Source organism: Streptopelia decaocto, assembly GCF_964273445.1.
Source record: "Streptopelia decaocto genome assembly, chromosome: 24".
NCBI classification, from domain to species: domain Eukaryota; kingdom Metazoa; phylum Chordata; class Aves; order Columbiformes; family Columbidae; genus Streptopelia; species Streptopelia decaocto.
This window is the reverse complement of record NC_138679.1, coordinates 2,592,680-2,618,349: the sequence shown is the minus strand read 5'-3', so window position 1 is coordinate 2,618,349 and position 25,670 is coordinate 2,592,680. Positions and strand designations below refer to the sequence as shown.

General features: G+C 49.5%; 2 protein-coding genes and 1 long non-coding RNA gene across 3 annotated transcripts; 2 read left to right on the top strand and 1 right to left on the bottom strand.

The window, feature by feature from the left end:
- Window positions 1-1,102: 1,102 nt before the first annotated feature.
- On the top strand, window positions 1,103-11,967 carry ATCAY (ATCAY kinesin light chain interacting caytaxin). The gene is made up of 13 exons (XM_082071908.1): window positions 1,103-1,303; window positions 2,515-2,643; window positions 6,660-6,724; window positions 7,086-7,307; window positions 7,494-7,679; window positions 7,977-8,079; window positions 8,604-8,735; window positions 9,129-9,215; window positions 9,336-9,434; window positions 9,674-9,709; window positions 10,576-10,611; window positions 11,327-11,362; window positions 11,901-11,967. Exons 2-13 carry the CDS (start codon window positions 2,567-2,569, stop codon window positions 11,908-11,910), a joined length of 1,089 nt encoding a protein of 362 aa, XP_081928034.1. The 5' UTR covers window positions 1,103-1,303; window positions 2,515-2,566; the 3' UTR covers window positions 11,911-11,967.
- LOC309449646 lies at window positions 1,396-6,683 on the bottom strand. Its single transcript, XR_014185980.1, has 3 exons — window positions 6,614-6,683; window positions 2,439-2,652; window positions 1,396-1,501 (listed from the first exon to the last, which is right to left on the bottom strand). It is a non-coding gene; the product is annotated as an uncharacterized lncRNA (long non-coding RNA).
- A 6,031-nt stretch (window positions 11,968-17,998) lies between the features above and the next one.
- NMRK2 (nicotinamide riboside kinase 2) lies at window positions 17,999-23,920 on the top strand. The gene is made up of 8 exons (XM_082071975.1): window positions 17,999-18,190; window positions 19,223-19,313; window positions 20,503-20,551; window positions 20,750-20,921; window positions 22,266-22,337; window positions 22,819-22,925; window positions 23,361-23,446; window positions 23,527-23,920. Exons 1-7 carry the CDS (start codon window positions 18,165-18,167, stop codon window positions 23,444-23,446), a joined length of 603 nt encoding a protein of 200 aa, XP_081928101.1. The 5' UTR covers window positions 17,999-18,164; the 3' UTR covers window positions 23,527-23,920.
- The last annotated feature ends 1,750 nt before the right edge of the window (window positions 23,921-25,670 follow it).

Below are 25,670 nucleotides of genomic sequence, written 5' to 3'. Positions count from 1 at the left end.
GTGAGCGGGGGATACACCATCATCCCTCCGAGGTCTGACCCACAATGTACCAGGCTGCCCACACACATGGCTAGCAGCTGCGGGCGTTTGGCTAGCATTGTGTGTTGCTTTCTTCAGGGTGCTTTTCACCGGATTGAGGAAATAATGTCCTGTGGGAGCCCCTTATCCTAGGAAAACAACTATGTCCACATGGAATTGTAGAATAATTTTGGTTGGAAAAGACCCTCAAGATCGTGGAGTCCAACCATAACCCAGCCCTGGCACTGCCCCATGTCCTGAGAACCTCATGTCCGTCTGTCCAGCCCTCCAGGGATGGTGACTCCAGCACTGCCCTGGGCAGCCTGTTCAATGCCCCACAGCCCTTTGGGGAAGAAATTGTTCCCCAGATCCAACCTCAACCTCCCCTGGCGCAACTTGAGGCCGTTTCCTCTGCTCCTGGCGCTTGTTCCTGGGGAGCAGAGCCCGACCCCCCCTGGCTCCAAGCTCCTTTCAGGCAGTTCAGAGATCAGAAGGTCTCCCCTCAGCTCCTGTTCTCCAGCTGAACCCCCCAGGTCCCTCATAACGGTACAGGATTAGGTGCAAGGCAAGATGGACCTTTAAATGCCGCATCCTAGCGCACAGCGAGGCCACCTTTTACTTTCTCAGTGAATGATGCACTATACTAAAAAGCCCTCCCCACCCCCCCAGCTCCCACGCCTCCTCTAGGACCAGATCTACGGGATGATGAGCATCCCTGGCTCCCACTGAAAGCATCACGGGGACGGTGTGCTCAGCCCCCGACAGCATCATTCATCCGGAGGAAGAGTGTAGGGAGAGATTCGGTACCTCTCAGCCAATTGGAAGGGAAGTGACACTGAAAGGGGGGTGCTTGCAGCTCCTCTCTCCACCCATTCTCCATAACACCCCCCTCCCTGTCACCACCAGCACCGCCATCCTCCTCACACACAAAAGCGGTGCAATTAGCTGACTTAAGAGAGCTGCGGCTTAGCCAGCTGCAAGCGGAAAATAATAAAATACCTTGGAGGGGAGGGAGGAAGCAGAGGAAACAGCAGCCATGGAAGAATACAAATAACTGTCCTCAATTCCCCGCACTCCACCCCAACAAAATCCAAATCACAAAGCACCGACTGCTGTGGGAAAGGCCGACCTAGATGCATCCCCATGCTCCTGCGCTGAGAAAGCCGCACACGTCTGCATCCGGATCCAGGCGCTGGACCTGCTGAGCAGCCCGTCGCCCTCCGGAGGAATGTCCAGCTGGGATACAGGCAGCACCTCCTTTGTTCCTCATTAGCCACAAGCATCGGTGAGTACAGCATCATCTGGGCTTCCACGCTGCTGGGCGATGTTTGATGTTAAGAAACGTCAGCCTGGGATCTGCTTCAGCATCTTTCCTCTCTCTCCCTCCCTCCATGATGCCTTCAGGGTGAGCAGAAAGCAGCTGGCAGCGGTGGGAGGAGGGAGGGAGGTGGGGTCTCTCTGAGCCCCAAGGTATCTCCTGTGCCTGCACAGAGAGAAATCAAAAATGGAGACGTGTGTGATGGTGTCGTGGGCACCGCAGGCAGCCAGGCGTGGGGCTGGGGACAGAACACATAACGTGTGTGCTGGAAGGAAAGGCTGAGGCGCCGGGCAGGGAGAGAGCCCTGCAGCGCTCCCAGCCGCTCTCTGCCCGGATTCCCACCCCTGCCAGCACCTGGAATAAAGACGGATGCTGGATTTACTCAGGCCTCTACGTAGCTTCATGCCTTTAAAGCAGATACACACAGACAGATTTATGTCCCTCCAGACCATCACCAGCAACACCCTGTGTAAATACAAGCCTCCAAAGGAAGCAGAAAAAGCCCTGTCTCTAGAAGATCCTTACAGCAATGGGTCAAACTCTGCTAGACACGGATTTCCCTGACACCAGGAGGCAGACAGAGTAGCCCCATCCACTTCTTCAGGGGTGTGGAAGGACATTCGACAGCCCTGTGAGGCCTCCTCGCCCTCCTCCATCTCTCTCTGGGTGTGGGGATGGAACACAGCGATAATCACCAATTCCTCTGCAAAACCAAAGTCATTAACTTCAGCCCAGGCCAGCAAAATGGAAACTGGTGCTACTGCCAAACCACCCCAAACCAGCCTGGGAAGAGCTCTTTCTCCTCTTCCCTCTCAGACACGTTTCATTTCCCTCAGCAGAGGTGCTTTACGTTGAGATTAGTATTGGAAGAGAAGTAGAAAGGGAAAAAAAGGTGAGCATCAGCCCAGACAGTGTTAATCCTCAGGGAGAAGAGCTAAGGTCACAACAGAGCACAGATAAACCTGTTGCTTCCACCCAGGGCCAACCTCACCTCCTCTTTCTTGTCCAGAATGTGTCAAGTAGTCATAAAACCCCAGGTCCTTGCCTTACTGCTTTTGCAAAAGCAGCAGCCATCATGCTGCGGAGCATGGTGTCAGCGTACCTGCTCTGAATGGTTCAGATTAAACACTCCCGGGTAGCGATGCTCAACAACAACCTCTCTGCCTTTCGCCTTCCAGCCCGAGCCCTTTCCTGGGGGAGCCGCTGTCCAGCCAGCCCGCTCCGAGCACCATGGGAACCACAGAAGCCACTTTACGGATGGAAAACGTGGATGTCAAGGAGGAGTGGCAAGACGAGGACTTCCCCAGGTTTGTTTCCTGCAAAAAAATACAGAGAGAATTTTGTTTCTTCCTGTAAGAAGCCAGCAGGGCATGGAGCACGCGGCTGCTTCCCACCAGCCCAGGAGGCAACAGGAGTCTTAACCCCAACAGGGCAATTCTGGCCAGAGAACAGAGTTTTTGTTGCAAGGCTGCTCTGAATGCTTTAAAAAATATTCGGGGTGGCTTCTGGCAACTGAGAGCATGCCAAGGAGAGGATGAGGAGCAGGGAGATTAGCAGGATGGATGGATGGAGGAATCTCTGAATCAAGCAGTGTCTCCCCAAACAGAGCAATGCTGCTCTGCCAGGGATTTGCCATGAGAAGCGGAGTCGCTGGGATGCAGTGCCAGTGGTGTGAACTTTCTGAGAAATGATGTGTGGGTGACGGAAGGTGCCAAAGTGGCAGCTTTTGCCTTCACAGACACTGCACAGAGCGCCAAAAAAAAATCCATGTGAGCTCGGTGTGCACTGAACTCCCTGCGGCCCCCCAAAGGGTGCACCCCCCCAGTGCTGCCCCCACGCCCAGCGCTGGGGCCCGTGGCCCAGCAGCAGCTGGCTGGGCACCCCCAGCCCTGCTGCACTGCTCAGGGGCTTTTCAGGGCTGGCTCCCCCTGTTCCAGCTGCAGCTGAATTCCCCGGGCAGCCACAGAGCCCCTGTATGCACAGACAGAGGCGCAGTGTGTTGTGCGGGTGGGCACGCACGGCCCCCGCCCCGCTAAAAAGGGTCTCCTGTTTCCCTGGGCACCGGCGGATGAGCTGAGCTCTGTTTTCCCCGGGTCCAGCTGCATCATTCATCTAAGCACCTCTGTCTGTCAGCCCAGCACCCGGCTCGTGGGACACGGCTTGTCCTTCCGCTGGCCCCAGAGGTGAACTCAGCCAAGGCCTTGGGTTTCCAGGAGGGATTTTTGTTTCCTCTGAGAGCAGGGCCTTGGACTGATGGACCTTTGCCAACCTAGGGCTCCCCCGGAGCGCTGTGCTGGCAAGGTTTTGAGTGAGGAGAATGGAAAGCGAGGCACAAGAGGGAAAGCATTGACCTACAACTGCCTGAAAGGAGGTTGGAGCATGGAGGGTGTTGGTCTCTTTTACCAAGTAGCAAGTGATAAGACAAGAGGAAATGGCCTCAAGTTGCACCAGGGGAGGTTTACATTGGATATTAGGAAAAAATTCTTCATGGAAAGGGCTGTTGGGCATTGGAACAGGCTGCCCAGGGCAGTGGTGGAGTCATCATCCCTGGAGGGGCTTAAAAGGCATTTAGACAAGGTTCTTATGGACATCGTTTAGTGCCAGAGTTAGGTTACGGTTGGACTCAATGATCCTGAGGGTCTCTTCCAACCAAAATGATTCTATGATCCAAGACTCCCTAGAAAATCTGAGGACAAAGCTCTTGTAGCGGCTGGACACCAATGCACCAACCCACACATGTTGGAGCAGGAGGCGCCAGGTTCTGTTTCACACTTGCCACGCGAGCAGCAAACTCACCCCAGCCACAGGCAAGTCTGCAAGGGGCATTTCTGCTGCAGAGCCCCCTGCACCAGCCCCCACCGACATCGTCGGTCCTGCCTCAGAATGAAACACAGGGAGGTGACCATGGCCCAGCAAGGAGCCAGGGGCAGGGACAAGGCCAGAGCCTTGCAAACAAGCTCCCCAGCCTGCCGATGAACTGCTGCAGAGGGATTAAATCGGGAATGATGCAAGAGAAACAGAGCCTGAACAGTCACTAGGCAAATGAGTGAATGCCAGCTGTGCTCAACTAGCATTAAAAATGAATAAATAAAAATTTTCAAGACACTTCCCCCTAGAAGCATTAAAATAATAGGGCAGAAGCTGCTGCATGTGGGACAGTAGCTCTCTAGCAGATGATTTGCTGCAGAGCTATTTTTGCTTAGCTGTGATTAACCAATCTTGCCACAAGAAAAAAAAAAAACCTTATCCTAGACAAAGATCTGGGCTGGGGAAGCTGAATTCAGCTGCTCATTAAGGACACAGGGTGACATTCCCAGCCCTCCCCGAGAAGCTGATCTGCAGCAGCAGCCCCTGCCTTGCAGGCTGCAAGGGTGCAACGCCAAGGCACCGAGCAAGAGGGGACGAAAGGGTCCCCGTCCTGCTGCTCCCTGAAGGTTCGGTCTCTGTCTCAGCCTGTCTCAGCTGTTTGTGCGAGCGCGTCCCGCACTGATGCTGTGGCGGTGCCGCGGGGCGGATGCAGGAGCATGCTCACTCCATCGCGCATCCAGCGCATCACGGGCGGTGAGGGCTCGGGCTGCTTGGGGCCTGGGAGAAGCTGCTTCTAGAGGGAAAGCGGGCAGGACGCGTCAGATAAGAGCAAAATGGTGGCACCCGGCCCTTAGGAAACCTGCTTCACTCAGAAAATCTGGCAGCTGGGGCTAACTGTGTTTGGGAAGGACGATTTACACGGGAGACTGGGAGGGAGTGATTCGAGCATCCTTTGGGAAGGTAAGAAAGCCCTTTTCTTCACCTCTGTTGAATTGCTTTGCTTAAATGAATCCCAGCAGAGTGCCAGCCTGCAGCACGTACTCGGGTACAGCTGGGCCTCCCCCCCCTCCTTTCGATGCTGTATCACCAAGTTGTGCCTGGCGCCAGCTCACAGTCAGATAAACAACCAGCCAGGCCTCCTTCAAGACAAAAGCAAAAGGGAGGAGGAGAAGCTGGAGGGGGCAGAGGGACCTTTCTGACTGCCCAGGGATATTGTGGCAGCCCAGGGGGTCTGGGTGCTGCACAAGAGAGGAGCAAGTGCCTTTGATCAGGTCTCCAGCTCTCATAAATATACAATAACCAGCTAGAAGAGGATTATCCCTTAATCTAAATATTTATAGGTTTTAATTTGGCTGGTGGCTCTGGTGTCACAGCAGCACAAAGAGGAACCTTTGCAGGGCAGAGCGAGGCTGCGTCCCCCTCAGAAGGATCAGTCCCCATCATCTCTCTCCCTGCTATCGCTGGGCCTCAAGGCCACCAGCTGCTGGACACCTGTCCCCTGCACAGTCCCATCCCCATTCTTATGTATTGTCCTAAAACTGGTGGCCTTTCCCCCATGTCCCTGTCCCAGCACCCAGGATTTTACACCTGCAAACGCTGCACTCTCCACGAAGCCCCAGGAAGGGAACGTGGGTCAGCATTTGGCTCCAAAACAGGGCTTTGAGTGCAGATGCCTGGATCTCGGCCCAGAATGAACCTGCTTCCAAACCCCAGCAAGGTTTGGGTAGCACTGCCAGCTTTGCCAAGTGGTGGCTGAGGTGAGGATGGGGTGACAATTCTGGGATTGCACCAAAGGTTTGATCCTTGAACACCAACTGCCTTAGAGCAAAGTCCCCGCAGACCAGGAGGCAGCCACGTCCTGGGGGAGGTGGTTGTGGCAGGAGCTTTGGAAAAGTTCCGCTCCACTGCAGCCAGGGCTTGTGGCAGAATGCAGGATGCACTTCACAAAACCATTGGCAGAGAGTGCAAAGTGCTCCTGAGCTAAGCACCCACTGCTGGGATCAAAGCATCTACCACTGGGCTCAGGAACAGCCAAATTCAGGCTGTGTGGACAGCCCACGGCATCACCCGTGCTGTGCAGGGAACAGCAATACAGACGAAGTACCAACTGCAGAACTTGTTCTCTGGTTGCCTTGATGAGGAGCCCTAGAGCTTGGCACTGTCTCTTGAACTTCTGATAGAGATAAAAATGGGGATAATACAGAAAGAACGAGTATGTTACCAGGCTCTTCTGGGGAAACATTTTGTTGCTGTATCCCTGGCTGGATTTTCCAGCCTCTTGGCTGGAAAATGAGAGATGTATGGGTGGTGGTTTGGAGGTTGCTGGGGATTGCACAGCTGCTGGGCTGCTCTTGGGCAAATCACAAGCAAAATGGAAAGGGCAGAGCACACAGGGGGCTGCACGTTTGCTCCTGATGTCCCCAGTTCTCCCCACCATCTGCCACAGAGTGACTTTCTCCTAAACGTTACCTGTTATCTCCTGTCTTTGTACCTCCGCATCCTGGCTTGCCTGCAGACCTCTCCCAGAAGAGACGGGGATGGAGTCGCTGGGCAGCCCTACAGAAGACGAGAATACATCCTGTAAGTACCCACCTGTCTTATCAGCAGTCAAAGCAAAACAAGCCCATGGGAACAGCAGCTTGCAGTTAGGGCAAAGCCAGTTCCCTTGGAGCATCCACTAAAATTCCCATGCGGGAGAGGAAACCAGCAGAGATTTGAATTTGCCAATCTTGCACAAGAAGCTGAGGGAGGAAATAGGTACCCCAAAAGTGTGGGCGCTTTTATCCAAGCATACCTGCAGGTAGCCAGTGCCTCCCAGCTATGATCCACCACCCTGAGCTCCCAAGACTGTAGCCAGAAATATGCATAATGAAAACACCCTGTCTTGCACTAAGGATACAGGACAAGGACAACCTGTCAGTTATTTTCCTTTTAACTCCAGCTCCCCCAAATACTTTAAACTTTAATGGGGCGCATCGTAAGCGGAAGACACTTGTTGCACCTGAAATCAACATTTCCCTGGACCAGAGTGAAGGCTCCATTCTCTCCGATGACTTCCTGGACACACCAGATGACCTGGACATTAATGTGGATGATATTGAAACTCCTGATGAGACAGATTCCCTCGAGTTCCTGGGGAACGGGAATGAACTGGAATGGGAAGGTAAAAGACTGTTTTGGGGTGAATGTCTGCAGGGGCTGGGGCCTTTTTTAGGCTCATTTTAAGCGCTTTTTTAAGCAGATGAAACAGGCCATCCTCAGTCTGTGGTTGTTATTGCCTCGTTGCGCACCAAAGCTCTCACAGACCCTCTTTGCACATTATAGAAAGGCAGAGATGTTTCTTTTCCAGATGACACTCCCGTAGCCACGGCCAAGAACATGCCTGGGGACAGCGCAGACCTGTTTGGGGACGGTGGGACAGAGGACGGGAGTGCTACCAACGGCCGGCTCTGGAGGACGGTCATCATCGGAGAGCAGGAGCACCGCATCGACCTCCAGATGATCAAACCCTACATGAGAGTGGTGACACACGGAGGTGAGGGAGAGGGAGGCCTAGTCCTGGCTTGGCGGGTTTATTTCAGTCCATCTTTGTCAAGCTGGAGCGGATGCTGCGACTGATTGTTTTGATGGTCTCTAGGGAAAAATTGCTATTTGTTTTGTGCCACTATGTGGCAGATAAACACAAAAGCACCACGCTCATGCTAAAAAACCATATAGCCACTCTAGCACAAAAACCAGCCCAGGCAATACATCTTCATTGCTATTTTCCCACCAACTCTCTTATCTCCCCCTGGAACGAGTCCCTGATGCTGCCTGTGTCTTTCTTTCCCAGGATACTACGGAGAAGGTCTCAACGCCATCATTGTCTTTGCTGCCTGCTATCTTCCAGACAGTAACCTGGCCGACTACCACTACATCATGGAGAATCTCTTCTTGTAAGTGCCTGGTCAGGGTCTGTGAGGGAGAGGAGGGTGAGGAAGGTAACTCAGGCTGCGGGGAAGCAGTTCCCACGTATTCATCGCATCAGGAACCTCAGCTGGATCAAAGTTTGAATCCAGGCCAAACGTGGCCAGTGTGCAGCTGCAGACTGGAGCGAGCGGCACTGGGGACACGCTGCCCGCAGCGCTTGAGCCAAGTCCTGTAAGTCAAAGCATTCAGACACTCGGTGTTAATTATGCCAGCGATGGACTCACACTCAGACTAGAGCATATGGAAGCAATGCTCAACAGCTGGCAGATGCTACTGCTAGAAGAATGGCACAGGGATGTCCATCCATGCATGCATTAGCAATCCCTGAGAAATATCCCTGCAGAGGTGCCAGGAGAATCTGAAAACTATTTGAGGGTCTACAAAGAAGAGGTCTGGAATCTTTTTGGGGTGACACACAGGCACAAGAAGAAACCTCAAGGGGCCTTTTTTGAGTCTCATGGTGCTGTTGCTTTTGCTCACCACCCAACAGATACGTGATCAGTAGTCTGGAGCTGCTGGTGGCTGAGGACTATATGATCGTGTACCTCAATGGAGCGACGCCCCGGAGGAGGATGCCCGGCCTTGGCTGGCTCAAGAAGTGCTACCAGATGATCGACAGAAGGTGAGAATCCTGCTGGTGTTGCCTCTTTGTTCTTCCCTATCCTCTTCCCATGTTCTCCACTGCTCCCTCACAGCCTTGCCCCACTACCTTTCCTTCCGCACTCCCCACATTCTGTAACTCCTTCCTCTATCGCAGCTTTCTGACTTACTCCAGGTGCTCCTCATCATCTCTTCTTCCTCCATCCCTCACATAGATCAGGCTAACACATCACCGAGCAAGGCAGTGCTGCTGCAGCCTGCCTGGTCTGAGCTTAAATGGGCTTCCTAAGGCCACGGGCAGGGCTTTTGTCAGGAGAGACCCAGACCACAACGCTCGTTAGTGCCCTGACACGTTACAGGTGAGTTCATGAAAAGGCACATTAACCTGACATTCTGTCCCCTGGCTTCTCCACAGGCTGCGTAAAAACCTCAAAGCACTGATAATCGTGCATCCCTCGTGGTTCATCCGGACAGTGCTGGCTATATCCCGACCCTTCATCAGGTAAATACCACATGTTCCCCAACTCAGCTGGTTTTGGAGCAGAAATTCAATCTCAGATCTTAAGCTAAACTTTAACATCAAAACAAGGCCTCAAGCACACACTCTCTCTCCCTCTGCCAGTGTGAAGTTTATCAATAAGATCCAGTATGTTCACAGCTTGGAGGAACTGGAGCAACTTATCCCAATGGAGCACGTACAGATCCCAGACTGCGTCCTACAGTGAGTACCAGAGGGACCCTGGGGCACACGGAGCTCTGAGCAGGTCCAGGACAAAAATCCTGTGTAGAGCATCACGTTGAGTCAAAATCCATGTACAGGAAATGCAGAGCTTGGGGTAAACCTTCTCTTCCTTACATACCGGTGCACACTCTGCCCATTTGCAGTTTGTCACCTGCAGAGCAAACATTGCATTTTACTAAAATAGCTAACATTTAAAGAATGTCTCCTGTTTGTTGCAGATATGAAGAAGAGAGGATCAAGGCCAGAAAAGAAAGGTAAAATTAATTTTTGGGGGGATGGAGGGTGGGTTCATTGTCTCAGGTTGTTGCCTTTTGCCTTCTCTCATCATTATGTGTGTTATAAGCAGTCGGTTCTGTGTTCCTCCTACCCCGATATCCCACACAGCCTGCACTTATTTTCTACTGATTTTCTCAAGATAAGCAAAAGCTGAAGGAGGAAGGAGAAATTGGATTAAAAGGTTATTTATCCATAGAACTGTTCCTCTTAACCCCCTGAGTGCATATATCCTGAACATGCACCGTATGTGCTAGCAAAGATCATCAGAAATCACTCCATATATAAGGATGGCACATTTTCCCCATGTGACCATGAAAATTGACCCTTAAGTGAGAGCTAGCGCTTATTTTAAAAGCCACTTCATTCTGCTAGAGTGGCATAAAAAGGCCCATTAGTTTGGAGTTTGTTTTGTTTCACTTTCTAGAGCCATTCCATCACCGGTGATTTAGGTTAGAAGCGATAAAGGTCGGCTCTGCTAAAAGCAAAAGGCAATCACGGGTGGAGGAAGGAGCAGCTGGGTCAGCACAAGCGCCATGTGCTGCAATAGCACCTCCCCGTGCTGGTGAACCCAACAGGAGATGCCGCTTTGGGAGGATTCTGTTCAGCATTAGCTGCTGAAAAGCAACTCACCCAGCCCAAATGAGTCAGATACCTCCCTCCAGGGCCAACAGGCACTCTGAGAGCGGTGTGATTATCAAGGTTGCACACCACAGGCATGGAGAGCCGTTTTGGATCAGACCTGTAACCTCTGAGTTCGGCTCTCTCTAGAAAAGCCTTAGATACTCCACACTTTCACACTGCTCACACCTAGATGACAGATTTCAAACACAATTTGTGTTTACAGGGCAGAAGAGAAGCAAGACATGGCTGAGAAGGAAAGGTAACTACTCCTTTTTCATTTATCCTTCACTTACCAAATACCTTGATCAGTTTTTGGTGAGGAGAACAGCCCTATTGCCTGTAGCACTCCTGGGGAGCAATCAGGCTGTTCAGACCCAACAGGACATTCCTCAAGCATCTGGGAACGGGCAGAGCCTCTCCTCTCCCTAACAGCTCCCTGTGCCATCGCTTTGGGGATGTTCTTGACCTTCACCCATGCAAACGAATTCCTGACGCTGCTTTTTACCTCTGTAAAGCTCACAAACTGTTTGGTCACGGATCAGAGCCAGAGGCACCGGGAAACGTTCTCCTGACATTGAGTCGTAGCATTTGCGCGCTGGCGCAATGCGGAGGCCAAATGCTGGTTGTGCGTAAAGGCAAGATCGGAGGCTGTAACGTTAGATGGGGAAGGAAATTCTAGGGAGGTTTGGAAGACAGTGTCACAATCCCATGCCAGGACAATTTGGCCTGGTTTTGGCTCTGCCTCAGTGATACAGCCACTCATTTTGTTATGAGATAACCAGCTCCTGAGGGGGAACAGTGCATATTTCTGCTATTCTCTTCCCAGAGATAAAGGAGCTTTGATCAAAATTGCCAGGGTCCATTGGATGAGTCTGAATTGTTCCAAGAAACAAATGGGACCTCAGGGCCAAAGAAATGAGGACAATTAGTTTGTGGTGGAGATTCACTCATTGTTTTGCTGGTTCTCTTCCAAGCAGGCCTGTGCCCCCAGCAGAGGATCAAGAAACCAGGTTTGATTCATACTTCACTCTTTTGTTTTTCCTCTATGTGATGGATTTCATTGCATTTGTAAAGTACCAACAGGGAAAGCGAGACCAGGTTAGACCCAGGACACGTTTAGCCCTCACCCAGCACAAAAGAGGCATCAGCCCTTTGCAGGGGGGGACAGATCTGGGAAACTTTGCCACCTTCACCCGCTGCAGCTCGTCCCAAAGCACAGACCCGTCACAACCGCAGCCGCCACGGGGACACTTGATAAAGCTGCCCCTCAGTAAATGAATTACCCAGCATTTGCCCCATGTGCACATGGGCATTTACTGCAGAGCTGCCTTCACCCTACAGTAACTTTTTCATGGTCCTGTACACTCAGGAAAAGTCCATAGAAAAGGAAAAAAGCCCATTAAAGCTACGAATGATGTTATCTTTGGCCCCGGCACACTTTTGTAGAGGACTGCAGCCAAACATGCTCGTATTTTTTGACATAGTGAGAAGAATAAAATTCTTACTACAATTTGCTTTGTTAAAATAACTCTTTCTGTTCCTTCCCAGCATGTCATGAATCGAAGCAGAGCGGAGTGAATGGAGCGGAAGAACGACGCAGCCTGGCAGTCACCCACGTAAATGACCTTTTGGTGTAAGACCTTGTCACCGTCTTATTCCGAGTTCTGTAAGCTCACGGAGCCTGCCTCCCGTCTCCAAGACGCAAAGTCCTTTAAACTTTTGGGAAACATTTGACTTTAAAAACAAAACAAAACCAAACCCAAACACCCAAACCACAAAACAAACTAAGCCAAGAATAGCACTTTTCAGGACAGGCTCCCGTGTGTTTCAGTAATGGTCTGTGGAGAGCTACTAAGCAGTGCAAATAGATCCATTTTTTCTCTTCAGAGCATCCTGTAGTCCATTAGTCACCAGCCCAGAAAGAGATCTATTTTTTGTTTAAATTATAATCCCTTCCCCTTGCTGCTGGCCAGCACGGAGACCGTTTGCTTTAAACTGCACAAGCAGTTTCCTCCACTCAGACACTACAACAGCCATTGCCCCGGGGAATAACTAGTACAATGAAAAGCGTGCATTTTCCTCCTTTCTACAGCCGGTGTATGTTTCTTCCTGAAAATACCAAGTGCCCACCAGTCTAGGCACCTCTTCCAGCCTTGACCGCCTCGGTTATTAATAGTTCATTGCCAGTTCCTCTTATTAACTCACACCGAACCATTCTTATGAGTAAATGCCGTATTTTTTCCCCAATTTGTTCTGTCTCGGTTTGTAAGGCACTCTGATAACTCTGAGAGTCCCATGGCATGACAGCCTCCACAGAACCGTCTCATGAGCATCTTCTCAAATCAACGCACACCAAAAAGGTCTGGGTTTAAGAAGGAGCCTTACGGACAGGAAAGTTTTTTACGCCTTGTCTTTGTATTGATTTCATGACACTGGACAATCATTCACTATTAATACCTCCTATTGTGGAGACAAGCTGCTACGTGTTTGAATCTCGAAGGCTTCATCTACAAACATACCCGCCTGGTACAAACCTGGATGGAAAAGGTTGGAGATGTGGAGAGAGGACACTGAATCTGGGTTGAGCTTCTCGGTTCACCAAGAGATGCAGACGTGGTATTGAGACTCTCGAAATCTGTATTTTGGACTCGTGAGGATCCTGTGAGCAAAGGAGGGAAGACAATTTAAGAACAAAATGATCTGGCCAAACTCATTTAGAAACTCCTGATTTCACCAGAGCGAGTTGATCTCGACTGTCTCGAATGCACCAGACACAAGCCCTTGCAGACAAGTGCAGATCAAGAATTACCTGCATATTTCACCACTTCAGGACTATTTCAAGCCTGGGAAGCCCAACCCCTGGCTATTTGTGATAACCACCACTTCACTCTGCTCTCAAATTCCCTGGAGGACAATTCTGGCAGAACAACATTTTCCTCCAGATCCAGATGTCTTCTCTGTATAGATAAAGCTTCTTTTACAGGTGAGATTTTTATTTTCCTGAATGGCACAAAGGAGCACCAAATATGCTTTCTAACTTATCATTTGATCCATGTTTTTCTCACGCACTTGTATCACAGATGTATTTACTGAACAGCCCTTTGCATGAAAACCAGAGCAGCGCGTCCCCGGCATTAAGCCCAGAAGCTGAGGATGGTAAATCACCCCAATTTGGGACCGTCCAGTAGATTTCATTTCAATTCACCAGGAACACAAGGGAAATAAAACTGAGATGCCGCTGGATATTCAAGTCGGATAATTAATGCGATTTCTCCTGTACAGTACTGTGTAATTGTGAGTGGAAATTTAGGACATACCTCATTGCAATCTTTCCATCTGTTTTTTTCCAAGATTATTTGCTTACAGATGTGCAGAAACACGGATGAGAAAACCGAAGTGGTAAAGGTTTTAAAAGCAACACATCTTCTATTTTACATATCAAAGGATGAAAAAAACCAAGAGAGTTAATGAGATGCTGGTGGCAATAAGCTCAGATTGGCCTGACAGCAGTGAAATGTACAAGCAAAATTGCTATAAATACAAAAGCACACGTTTTCTCTTTTGTATTTCCATATTTATTGGCAGTCAAAAAATACAGCATGCTACTGGTGAAGTGAATTTTTAAAAGTCACCATGACAATATAACAATCTATCTCAGTTTTTTTTTCCTATGTAGTGGGCCCTTTTAACCCAAATCTACATGTAAAAATGTGTGAACTGTCATTTTTCTAAAGTGTTTGTAATTAAGTGGTTTATGCTAGAAGACATAGATTGCTGTTCAGTATGTATTATTATTTTTGCTTTGTATTATTCCATAAGAATCTGTGGATATTCAATTAAAATGAGACTAATCCTTAAGCAAAAACATACACCTCTCTTTTTGTTACTTTCTGTAAATGTATTTATTTAAATTTTACTTATTTATCTTTTAACCGAGATGGTGGCACCTGCGATTAAGATCAAGAGCAAAACGTCAGGGGTCAGTACTGGGGCCTGTATTATTCAATATATTCATCAATGATTTGGACGAGGGAATAGAGTGACTGTCAGCAAGTTTGCTGATGACACCAAGCTGGGAGGAGTGGCTGACACTGGAAGCTGTGCTGCCATCAGAGACCTGGACAGGCTGGAGAGCTGGGCAGGGAAAAATGTAATGAAATAGAACAAGGGCAAGTGTAGAGTCTTGAATGTGGGCAGGAACAACCCCAGGTTCAGTGTAAGTCGGGGAATGACCTATTAGAGAGCAGCGTAGGGGAAAGGGACCTGGGGGTCCTGGGGACAGCAGGGTGAGCATGAGCCAGCACTGGGCCCTTGTGGCCAGGAAGCCAATGGGACCTGGGGTGGGTTAGAAGGGGGTGGTCAGTAGGTCAGAGAGGTTCTCCTGCCCCTCTGCTCTGCCCTGGGGAGACCACACCTGGAATCTTGTGTCCAGTTGTGGCCCCTCAGTTCCAGCAGGACAGGGAACTGCTGGAGAGAGTCCAGCGCAGCCACCAAGATGCTGGAGGGAGTGGAGCATCTCCCGTGTGAGGAAAGGCTGAGGGAGCTGGGGCTCTGGAGCTGGACAAGAGGACACTGAGGGGGGGACTCATTCCTGGGGATCAATATGGAAAGGGGGAGTGTCAGGAGGATGGAGCCAGGCTCTTCTGGTGACAACCAGTGACAGGACAAGGGGCAATGGGTGCAAATTGGAACACAGGAGGTTCCACTTGAATATGAGAAGAAACTTGTTTGGGGTGAGGGTGGCAGAGCCTGACCCAGGCTGCCCAGGGGGGTTGTGGAGTCTCCTTCTGTGCAGACATTCCAACCCGCCTGGACACCTTCCTGTGTAACCTCATCTGGGTGTTCCTGCTCCATGGGGGGATTGCACTGGATGGGCTTTCCAGGGCCCTTCCCATCCCTAACTTTCTGTGATTCTGTGAGTCATATTCTGCAACAGAAATGTCAGTGGACACAGGAACTAAACTATCCCAGGGAAATGATATGAAGATGGCTCCGTGAATATTAAACTGGCTCTGCTAAATTTATCTTAGTTTTAACAAATAAGAATAATACTAAACTTTTCAGAACCGTTAATATTCTAAAAATAACATAAAGAGCGGGAACATTTTCTATCTTTGATGGAAGCACGCTGTTGAATGGTATTTGTATTAGTGAAGTGTCAAGCAGATAACGTATCTGCAGGATAAACAAGCCCCAGAAAAAGGAAGTTTCAGCTGACCGACACATAACTCACCGCGAGACGCCGCTAACATAACTTGCTAAAAAAAAGTCTTTATGAACACTTGGCATTTGCATAGACATATTTTTACAGGTTGGGTGAAGCCTGTTTTTGCTGGTAAGTGTAACCGTCGCCGTTCATTCAGGCAGATTTTTTGTTCTCGGGGGAGCAAACAGCTGAGATCTCCAAATACAGGCAGCGCAGCACCCGGGGAGCAGCGAGGCTGAGGAATCCCAGAATCCCAGCTATGCGGGTGAATGCGATTTCACGGGATGTTTGGTGCGTGAGTGTGAATACGGGCGACGGAAAAAACCACGACAAGGAGCTTTAAAACAAACTCGGGAAAAGCCAGACACGGGGAAACTGAGGGACCGTGAAGAAAAGGGTTGAAAACTGAGCTTGAACAAGATTTGCAACTGGGAGCTTAAAAAGACAACACACACCCTAAAAAACGTGCCTTCTGCCCTTCATTCCTCTGGTTTTCAAAAGAAACAGAGTTTTAACGTTCTTTATAGATACAGCAGGGCTTCGCTGCTCTGGAATTCACTGATCACAAACAACTCATCCAAATACTTAAATATTCGGAACTGCTTTTGTGTTTGCTGTCTGTACTAGAAATGTGTTGTTCCTTTTGATGCATCGTAGGCCAAAGACTCATTTTTTCAATGCAAAAACCCAACCTGCATTTCCAAAGCTCATTCAATGTTAGTAAATCCAACAGGGGAGAAGAATTGTCAGTCACCTCAAGGTTGGTACATTCCAAAAATACTTGGGTTATCGTAACTGCAGCATGAAGAGGATTTGACCAGAGGCAGCTGAGACCACTGTCCCCTCCTCACCTTTATACGACTTCCAAGCCTCCCAGTATTCCCCTAAGGTTAAATGTGATAAAATAACCACTACAGTAACACACCATTTGACAATGACAATTTCCAGCAGCTGAGAGGCCGAGGTGGGGACGCCCCACTTTAAACGCTCTGCTTAAAGCAATGGGCAGCTGCTGCAAATTCAGCTCATCCATGGGCAAGGATTCGAGCTCCAAAGTTCTCTGGAGTGACCATTTCACATCGCTACCTTGGAAATTATCATGGAAATATAATTTGCAAGTGACGTCTCCAGGAACAATCATATAGTGTGTTCATGTTGACTGTAAATAATTACAGTGGAAACACCGGCTGAGGTCTATTTGTTAAACGCAGAGAATTAAAACAGCATAATGGACTGAAAAATACTATAATCCCATTCATATATTTACCAGGCTCTGTCTTAAAACTAAGCGACTTTCTCACCTTCAATATCTTCACTGCAAGACTTCCAGAATCTTACCCCTCTGACAGTCAATAATCTTCTAATTAGCACGTTTATTCAAGATCTGCTCCTTTTATCAAAGCACCAGGTCTTGACTTCATGACTTCATGGCTGATGAGCACAAAAGAGCTCTGCGGGGAAAAGTAACGTCTTTTATTAGATCAACGGACACAGTTGGGCTGAGACAAATAAGATTTTAGGCACAAACCCTTCTTCAGGCCTGAAATAAGGGCAGAAAAATTCAGGTTAAATACAGCTTGTTGTTCTGAATAAAACTTAATGATGTCAATTACCTGGCTTGAGGAAAAGGTAACTCAACACCCAACACCTCCCCAGACAGCCCTGATTTTAGAAGCATCCGAAGCAACTAAAATTAAAGCACAGGTTCTATGACATGTACTCGTAGTGAGAGGTATTTACTCAAGGAAGGAACCCGTGGAGTTAACTTACCTTAAAAAGTGCCACTTTGTATTAATAAACTACAAAGGGAACTCTCATTGTTTGATTTTTTGTCTATATATGAGAAATAAGACCGAAGTTGAAAATACTCCTCCTAAATGTTCAAAAGATGGTGGTCCAAGTGGATTCACTCCTCAGCCTCTGCACGTTCCTTTCTCTGAACAGCTTTACTAAAAGGAGTAAAAGATAAAGTTTAGTTCCCTCGCTTTTTCTAACATTAGAGAAATCAAAAACATCCTTCTCACGGCATTCCTGCATTTCAAATAATCAAACAGGAGCTGGGAAAACAAAGAGGAAGACAAGGAGATGGTTATACCCTCAGTTATATCACTTAATTATATCCTCGCCCACCTCTGTGCCTTCCCCAGGACTCCCAAAGGGACCGTAAAAAGGGGTGACATTTCCACCTCCCCCATGACTAATTTAGGCAAAGGAACAACTTGCCAAAAAGAGCTATTTATAGCGCAGGCGGCGCGGGGACCCGCGAGGGTGCGGGAACAGGTGCAGCGCCGTGACCCCGCCGAGGTGAGGCTTGGCTGAGCCCAGCTTGGCTGAGCCCGGCTCCAAAACGCGGGGCTCATGATAGTCACAGGGCTGCTCCATCACAGCGGGGCGGGAACCGCGGCAGGAACTGCCCTATAAATTACACACAAACCCGCCTTTTCTTCAATGAAACAGTGAGCAGAGGGAGAACCCAGCCGGGGAAAATAGAGGGGAAAGGCTGGGGAGTGGTTTTGTTTCGCTGAAAGTAATTTCAGCATTTCTAAATATTTTATTTTATTTATTTTTTCTCGCCGTATTCCTGCTAAGGAGGCAACTCGACAAAGATGAAATACATTATTGGCATCGGAGGGTGAGTTCCTGTTAACATTATATATATATCTTTTTATACATACTGCTTTTTCTTCCCGTTTAATTATCATATGTAAGCCGACTGAAGACTAGATTATATATTTGACTATACAATATCACAGGTCTCTAGAAAAGGTGCAACTTGCTGGCTCTTAAAGGACATATCCAACGTTAAGTTAAACTTTTGAAGTGTCTCTGGAAGGCAAAGAGGCCAAAATCCTGCTCTGAACACCATGAGGGGTGTATGGAAAGGTTTTATTTTCCCCAGCAAAGGGGGATGCAGAGGGAAGCCGGAGTGCGTGCTTGCAAAACCGACCTTGATTCACAACAGCGTCAGGTTCTTACAGCCTTTAAGCAAAAGAATTAGAAATAAGTCCATGCAGACTGGCCAGGTCTCTCCCTCAGAGAGAACCATTATTCGGGCATTTTATATTAAAAATGGTTTTGCAGGCACACAAGGAAGCCTGAGTCATTCTCCACGAAAACAGCGAGCTTCCTCCTTTCTAATTCGTTTAAGGTTTTTTTTCTCTATATTTTTTTTAAAAAAAAGCTCTTTTTGCAAGCCTGCTTTTCGCGGGGCCGCTTCTTAAGCTGACGAACACAAGGAGTGAGGCTGTTCTAGGGCACCGACCGCTGGCAAGGGCGCCTTGTAAAGCTCCCCCGGCGGCTGCCGGGTCCGTGCGCGGGGAAGCGGAGCCCGCGGGGGCGGACGAGGCGCTCGGAGCGGGGCCGCGCAGCCTCCTCCATGCTGAGCGGAGCCCCGGGGCCTCATCCCGCTGCCGCTCGGAGCGGGTCGGACATGGCGGCACCGCCGCGCGCTCCCTCAGCGCCGCCGCTGACCGTTAGACCCGCCGCGCGCCTCCCGCCGCCACCGGGGACCCGCGCGCGCGGGGCTGCCGGAGCCAATCAGCGGCGAGCGCGCCGCGGCGCCGGCGAGGCGGGAAATTCAAACGCGCTGAGTCCCGGGGTTCGAATCCCCGCTGAGGAGGTTTCTAACGCGGTTCTCCCCACTCTCTGTCGCCTCTCCGTGCAGTGTCACCAACGGTGGCAAAACCACCCTGACCAACAGGCTCATCAAGGCGCTGCCCAACTGCTGCGTGGTCCATCAGGATGATTTCTTCAAGGTAAGCGGAGGGATTAAAACGTCAGCTGCTGCTTGTGTATGTAGTGACAGCTCTAGCAGGGCCCCCCTCTAAGCTTTATATACTTGTCCCCCCATAAGTTTTATATACTTGTTCCCCTGTAAGCTTTATATGCTTGTGCATGCTTCTCAAGTAAGTTTTGACAATTTAGGAGCAACACATTTTCTGGATGATTCACTTTTTAAGTATCTATATTTAATTTTTAAATGACTTTGGACAGTTGAGGAGGTTCTGACCTTTACAAATGTCAGTATCTGCCAGTTCCCACAGAAGTGGAGCTGGCACAGAACAGTTGCAGCAAAAGGTTTAGATTTAGCAAGCCTAACTTTAGATCGAGCTACTGATCTAAGCTAAAGGTTATTTACTGTACTTCGCACCAATCGTTTTCTCTGTGTTGGGTTTTCCTCCTTATTTTACTTAAGAATGTTGCTTGTAAATAGTACTTGACGATTTAAGCACCGCTTTCAACACAGTTGCACTGGGGAGCTTTGACAGCCCCGTATCAGGAACCCAATTTAAATATTGCTGGAGTTCCTAAAGGCTTTGGAGTTTGGCAGGAGCCGCGGTGGAGCTGGACCCCGCGGGGGCCGGGACGGGGGGTGACGAGCGGGCAGCAGCTGCGCCGCGTCCCCGACACCCGTCTGTCTGTCCGGCCGCCGCAGCACGTGCCGCCCAGTGCTTCGTGCGCAGATCTGGGCAGACGCGAGCCCTTAGAGGAGGAATTTCCCATAAATATGCGTAATTTCTAGCACGTTTATCTCACAAAGATACAACTAAGCGACCAAAAGCCACGCTGTGCTGACCTGCAATTTTATTTAGTATTTAAAATAGTTATGTTTTAGCAGTTACTTACCACTGTATTTGCGTTTTAAGTTCTATGTTGATTTATAAACGGGGGTGCAATACTTTGGCCAATAACGCCGTATCAAATTATTAACCCAGAACACTTTGTCCAAAGTATCTTGATTGAGCCGAGAAACCTTTCCAAAGTTCTTGGGGTTGGTGAAAGATGGGAATTTAAGCTTTTAACGTAGCCCAAGGAGGGTCTGTAACTGTTTTAAGTGAACACTTGCTTTGTTGTGTATTGCAGTAGCGTCCAGGTTGTGATCGGATCTTAGGTAACTGATCACGCTGAGTTTGCAGCAATGTTTTATTGCTCACTATATTTCAGCCACAAGATCAAATAGAAGTCGGGGAAGACGGCTTTAAACAATGGGATGGTAAGAGCAGTGCTCGCTATAGGATGCAGTAATGTATCTTTTTCCTAAGTATCCCTTTTTACTGTTAAATCTTTAATTATTAAAAATTTCTCTAATTTCCATTTTACAAGTTCATTCTATATTATACTTCCCAGCCGACGTGGTTCGTGGTAGTTGATTGTGTCCCCTTTTTCCCACCCGCCCCCTTTCTCTGCCCAGTGTTGGACTCCCTGGATATGGAGGCGATGGTGAGCACGGTGCGGGCCTGGATGGAGAACCCCGTCAAGTTCGCCCGTTCGCATGGGGTGAACATCACACCCGGCTCTAAAGAGCCAGCCTCCAAAGATACCCATATACTGGTCATTGAAGGCTTCCTGCTTTATAATTACAAGTAAGGTTTGGGGAACTATTCGCTAGCACCAAGCCTAAAACCTCCTTTCTACTAATAACCCTTCCTGTCTCGTTCTGAGGTGCCGTGCTAAGTGTTTTTCTGCTGTAAAATGCAAGTTTGAGCAATAAGGGTGCAGAGCACAAGGTGACTTTGTCAAGGCAACGGAGGAAGTTCTCGTTCAGGGCACAGCCTTGAACTTTAGACCGGGCTTTGTAAGTCCTGAGCCAGCAGCGCCAGCGCAGGCGTCGCTCGGGTGCCCTGAACCTCGGCCTGGGAAGGTCGTTGATGAGAATGAGATGATTTGTTCTGCGTTCGCTACGTGGAGCCTCCCCTGGAATTTGGGAACAGTTCTCTCATGTGATACACGTACTTGGTTAACACCGACTAAACCGAGCTTAATGCGTTGGAGCAAAGATTGGCCTTTTTATATGGGGAAAAAATGCCCAGTGGGAAGATGGGGAGACTGGACTAGAGAGAAAAAGCTTCCAGTAGCTAAATATATAAACTTCAGAAAATGGCCTGACATAAACACGACAAGCAGAAGAGCCCTGGCTCCGGACGCTGGTCCTGTTTACAAAGCTCTTTCAAGAGAACAAGCTGTGCGTGACACTTGGCATAAAAAGTCGTTGTTTATGAGCCGGCCCCGTTGCTGCTTTCCAAAGGGAATTTAAAGCGGCGATGGGGGACTGTTCGCACCCAGACCTGTCGGGTGTCCCCGGGAGAGCGCTCTCGGTGTCTCCTCAAGGTTACAAATACCTCCCGAACGCTCCGGCTCCTTAACCCAGAGAGAACGTTTCACCCACAGACCTGCTTGCTCAGTCCATACTATATTAAGCATTTCTGCACCGCTCAGCAAGCCCTGAGGAGCCCCCATCCCACCAGCCTCCAATAGATTTGCTCTAAGGCTTCTCCCGGGTTTATTTTCTTGCAACGGAGCCAGCCGCTGGTATTTCTGCTAAAGAACACGAGCTGACGAGTCGCCCTGTGCCCAAGCGGGACAGCCCGTGTCACATTAATGAATCGCAGCGTTAGTCTGCAAGGAGAACTTGAAATGATCTAGAAAGGGAGTCGGGGTCACAGCCCGGCCTAATCCCCCCCGGTAATCGGGAACAGGGATTTCGGGTGGGAAACATTCCTGCCCTTCAGAAAGCGCCATTCCCCGTCTTTTATAACTAATAAACATTAGCTTGTGCTTTAACAAAACTTACACCTCCGTTGTCTACAACAGACACAAATATGAGAGAGGCAGAAACACTTTTATGGCTCTGAGGGGTGATTTAAGGCTTTCTCTGTCAAGAAAACGGATCAATAGATGAACAGATCTCTCTTTGCGCCCTTGCCCAGGCCGCTGATAGACCTGTTCGACATACGCTACTACTTGGCAGTTCCATATGACGAATGCAAGAGGAGGAGAAGGTAAGAAGATCCTTCGACAAGTCTGATCCTCCCAAAAGACTGTACGCGAGGCCGGTGCGCGGGCTGCCGCTGGGTTGCTATTAACGGGATACGCTGGTGTCACTTCAACTGGAATGACAGTTTGAAACTGTAATTTAACTGGAGAAAGAGACAAATACCAATGGGAATTTGGCCTGTGACAATCAGCTTTTACATAAATCATAGAATCGTTTTGGTTGGAAAAGCCCCTCGAGATTGAGACCAACCATAACCCACCCCATGTCCTGAGAACCTCATGTCCGTCTGTCCAGCCCTCCAGGGATGGTGACTCCAGCACTGCCCTGGGCAGCCTGTTCCAATGCCCCACAGCCCTTTGGGGAAGAAATTGTTCCCCACATCCAACCTCAACCTCCCTGGCGCAACTTGAGGCCGTTCCATCCTAAAACGCAGCTGAGCGGGCCAAGCTCAGACTCTGACGCCCTTTCCCTTCTGCCGTTCACAGCACACGGAGCTACACGGTTCCCGACCCGCCGGGTCTGTTCGACGGGCACGTCTGGCCCATGTACCTAAAGCACAGGAAGGAGATGGAGGCCGGCGGTGTCGATGTCGGTAAGCGCCCCGAGCACGGATCCTTTGGCGTTGTGCTTGGGATTTGAAGGCAGTTGGTAATTTAATTCAAGGAAACTTTAACTGTAATGATACGAGGCGCTATTTTTACTACTGAGTTGTAACCCTGGCCTACTTTCTGTCCGGATTAATATACGTGGTTTGATAGTTAAGAACTTCTTCCCTTTGTTTCGTATTATAAGCACTTATCGGGGAGGAAAGGGGGGAAAAAAGCAGAGGGGATAAAAACCAACAAACATTCATTATAGTGGGATAAATGATTTTGCAGCCATAGATGATTCTGGTTTTCCAGTTGGAAACAGGTTGTCCTTTGGGTCGATAGAACATAAAACATGAGCACAATCTATTTTAGAACTAATCTACAGCCATTTGGTTCTGCTCAGAAACCCACAGCCTGGCTCCGTTTTTCTCTTTCAGTTTATTTAGACGGCCTCAAGTCTCGAGATGAACTTTACAACCAAGTCTTTGAGGATATTCAGAACAAGCTTTTAAATCGCTCATAGGTAAATATGGCCCTGAAATGTAGGGACCGGCTGCTGGAACAACCCGCCCGGGGGTCACGTCTTCCCTTCTTGCTTTGCAGGGTCTCCGAAGACCTGAAAGACCCATGTACAGAACGATGTAAATAGTACCGAGCAGTCGCAACGAGGGTTTATTTGTGTAAACTCTTCTTACGCTGTCCTTTGGAAACTATCTTTTGTATATAATTGAAGAATGAAGATAACTTATTTGTGACTCTGATGGACGGGATTGGTTTGCTTGTGGCTTTTTGTTTGTTTTTTTAATTTTCTTATTTTCTATTCCACTGGCTTAAACACAACTTGAAAATGCATTTTTATAATGGAACAAGTAGGGCCGCGTTGGGAAAACAACTGACTCTTCTGCGTACGTGCTTCTGCAGATATTAAAGCCTTTATGTGATGGCTTGTTTGTAATGTCATCTCTTACATTCAGTAAAAATCAATTCTTTTTCTTGAGGTCCTGTTTTAATACATTTAAACATGTTCTTTGAGTACACGTGCGGTCTATTTACTAATAGTTTGTTGTTAAGTCGCTGTGGAAGTGGGTTGTGCTGGGGCTGGGGGAACGGTTGGACTCCAGCTTGAGGGGCTTTTCCAACCAAAATTGGGATTAGGGGTGTCTCACCAACACGGGCAGCCTTGGGGCATCACCCACCTTGCTGGGAAGCCCATCCCAGCGTTTGACCACCTTCTTGATAAAGGCACTTCCCAGCGCCCACGTTAAACCTTCCCTGATGCAGCTTTGGGCCGTTGTCAGACAGAAAGGGACCTGGGGGGACTAATGGACAGGAAGCTCAACATGAGCCACCAGTGTGCCCAGGTGGCCAAGAAGGCCAATGGTGTCCTGTCCTGTATCCAAGAGAGCGTGGTCAGCAGGACAAGGGCAGTGATCCTTCCCCTGTGCTCTGCATTGGGGAGGCCACACCTGGAGTATTGTGGTCAGTTCTGGGCCCCTCAGCTCAGGAAAGAGATTGAAGTGCTGGAGCGGGTCCAGAGAAGAGCAACAAGACTGGGGAAGGGACTTGAGCACAAGCCCTATGGGGAGAGGCTGAGGGAGCTGGGCTTGTTTAGTCTGGAGAAGAGGAGGCTTAGAGCTGAGCTCAGCACTCTCTAGAACTACCTGAAGGGCAGTTCTAGCCAGGTGGGGATTGGGCTCTTCTCCCAGGCATCAGCAACAGGACAAGGGGCCATGGGCTTCAACTCTGCCAGGGGAAATTGAGGCTGGAGATTAGAAAGCAATTCTGTGCAGAGAGAGTGGTCAGGATTGGAATGGCTGCCCAGGGAGGTGCTGGACTCACCGGCCCTGGAGGTTTTGAAACTGAGATTGGCCATGGCACTTAGTGCCATGATCTAGTCAATGGACTGGAGTTGGACCAAGGCTTGGACTGGATGATCTCTGAGGTCTTTTCCAACCCAGCCCATTCTGGGATTCTGTCCCATCCCTGGATCCCCACAAGAGCTCAGCACCCCCATGTCCCCTCCTCCAGAAGCTGCCGAGAGCAGTGGAGTCGCCCCTCGGCCTCTTCTCCAAAGGATCCAAGAATAACCCCCCCCTGTGCCCTGGCCCAGCTGAGCCTAAACCCCGTGCTGAGCCAGGCGAGACCTGTCAACCTGCTATCGAAATATAGCGGCTAAAGATAGGCAGTGCCATTCAACTCATGTCCGCGAGCACGTGCGGCTCGCCACGCGCAGAGGGTTCACCACGGTGAAGTACAAAACCCCTCACGTGGGACCAGCCCGGTGAGTGTCCCGGCACTAAAATAACCCGGCTGCGGTGCCAGCACCGCGCGTTTCAGAAGGTTTGGGGGCAGGCCTTAATTAGAAATATCGCTCCAGAAAAGCGGCTGCCACACATTAGCAAGAAGTCACCCCCAGAAAAACCACCGAGCCTGTTCCAAGGGGTGTTTTAAAGACGCGGGTGACAAGTCAGAGCTGCCACCTCATTGAGATTTTTGGATTGTCCGGCCGGAACGGGGATGTCGCAGCCAGAGACGAGACACGGATGCCGATGGCATCACCCACACTTCCACCAGCTATAAAAAGGCATTTCTCCTTGTGTGCGAGCCCGTGCGTGCCTGGAGAGACCCACAAAACTATAATTACACCGTTACACAGCCAAGCGCTCGTCAATGGCAAAGCTGAGGAATGCCCGGGCCGGGACAGCGTCCTGCGACTTGTCACCGATACCTTGTAAGTCCATTTGACA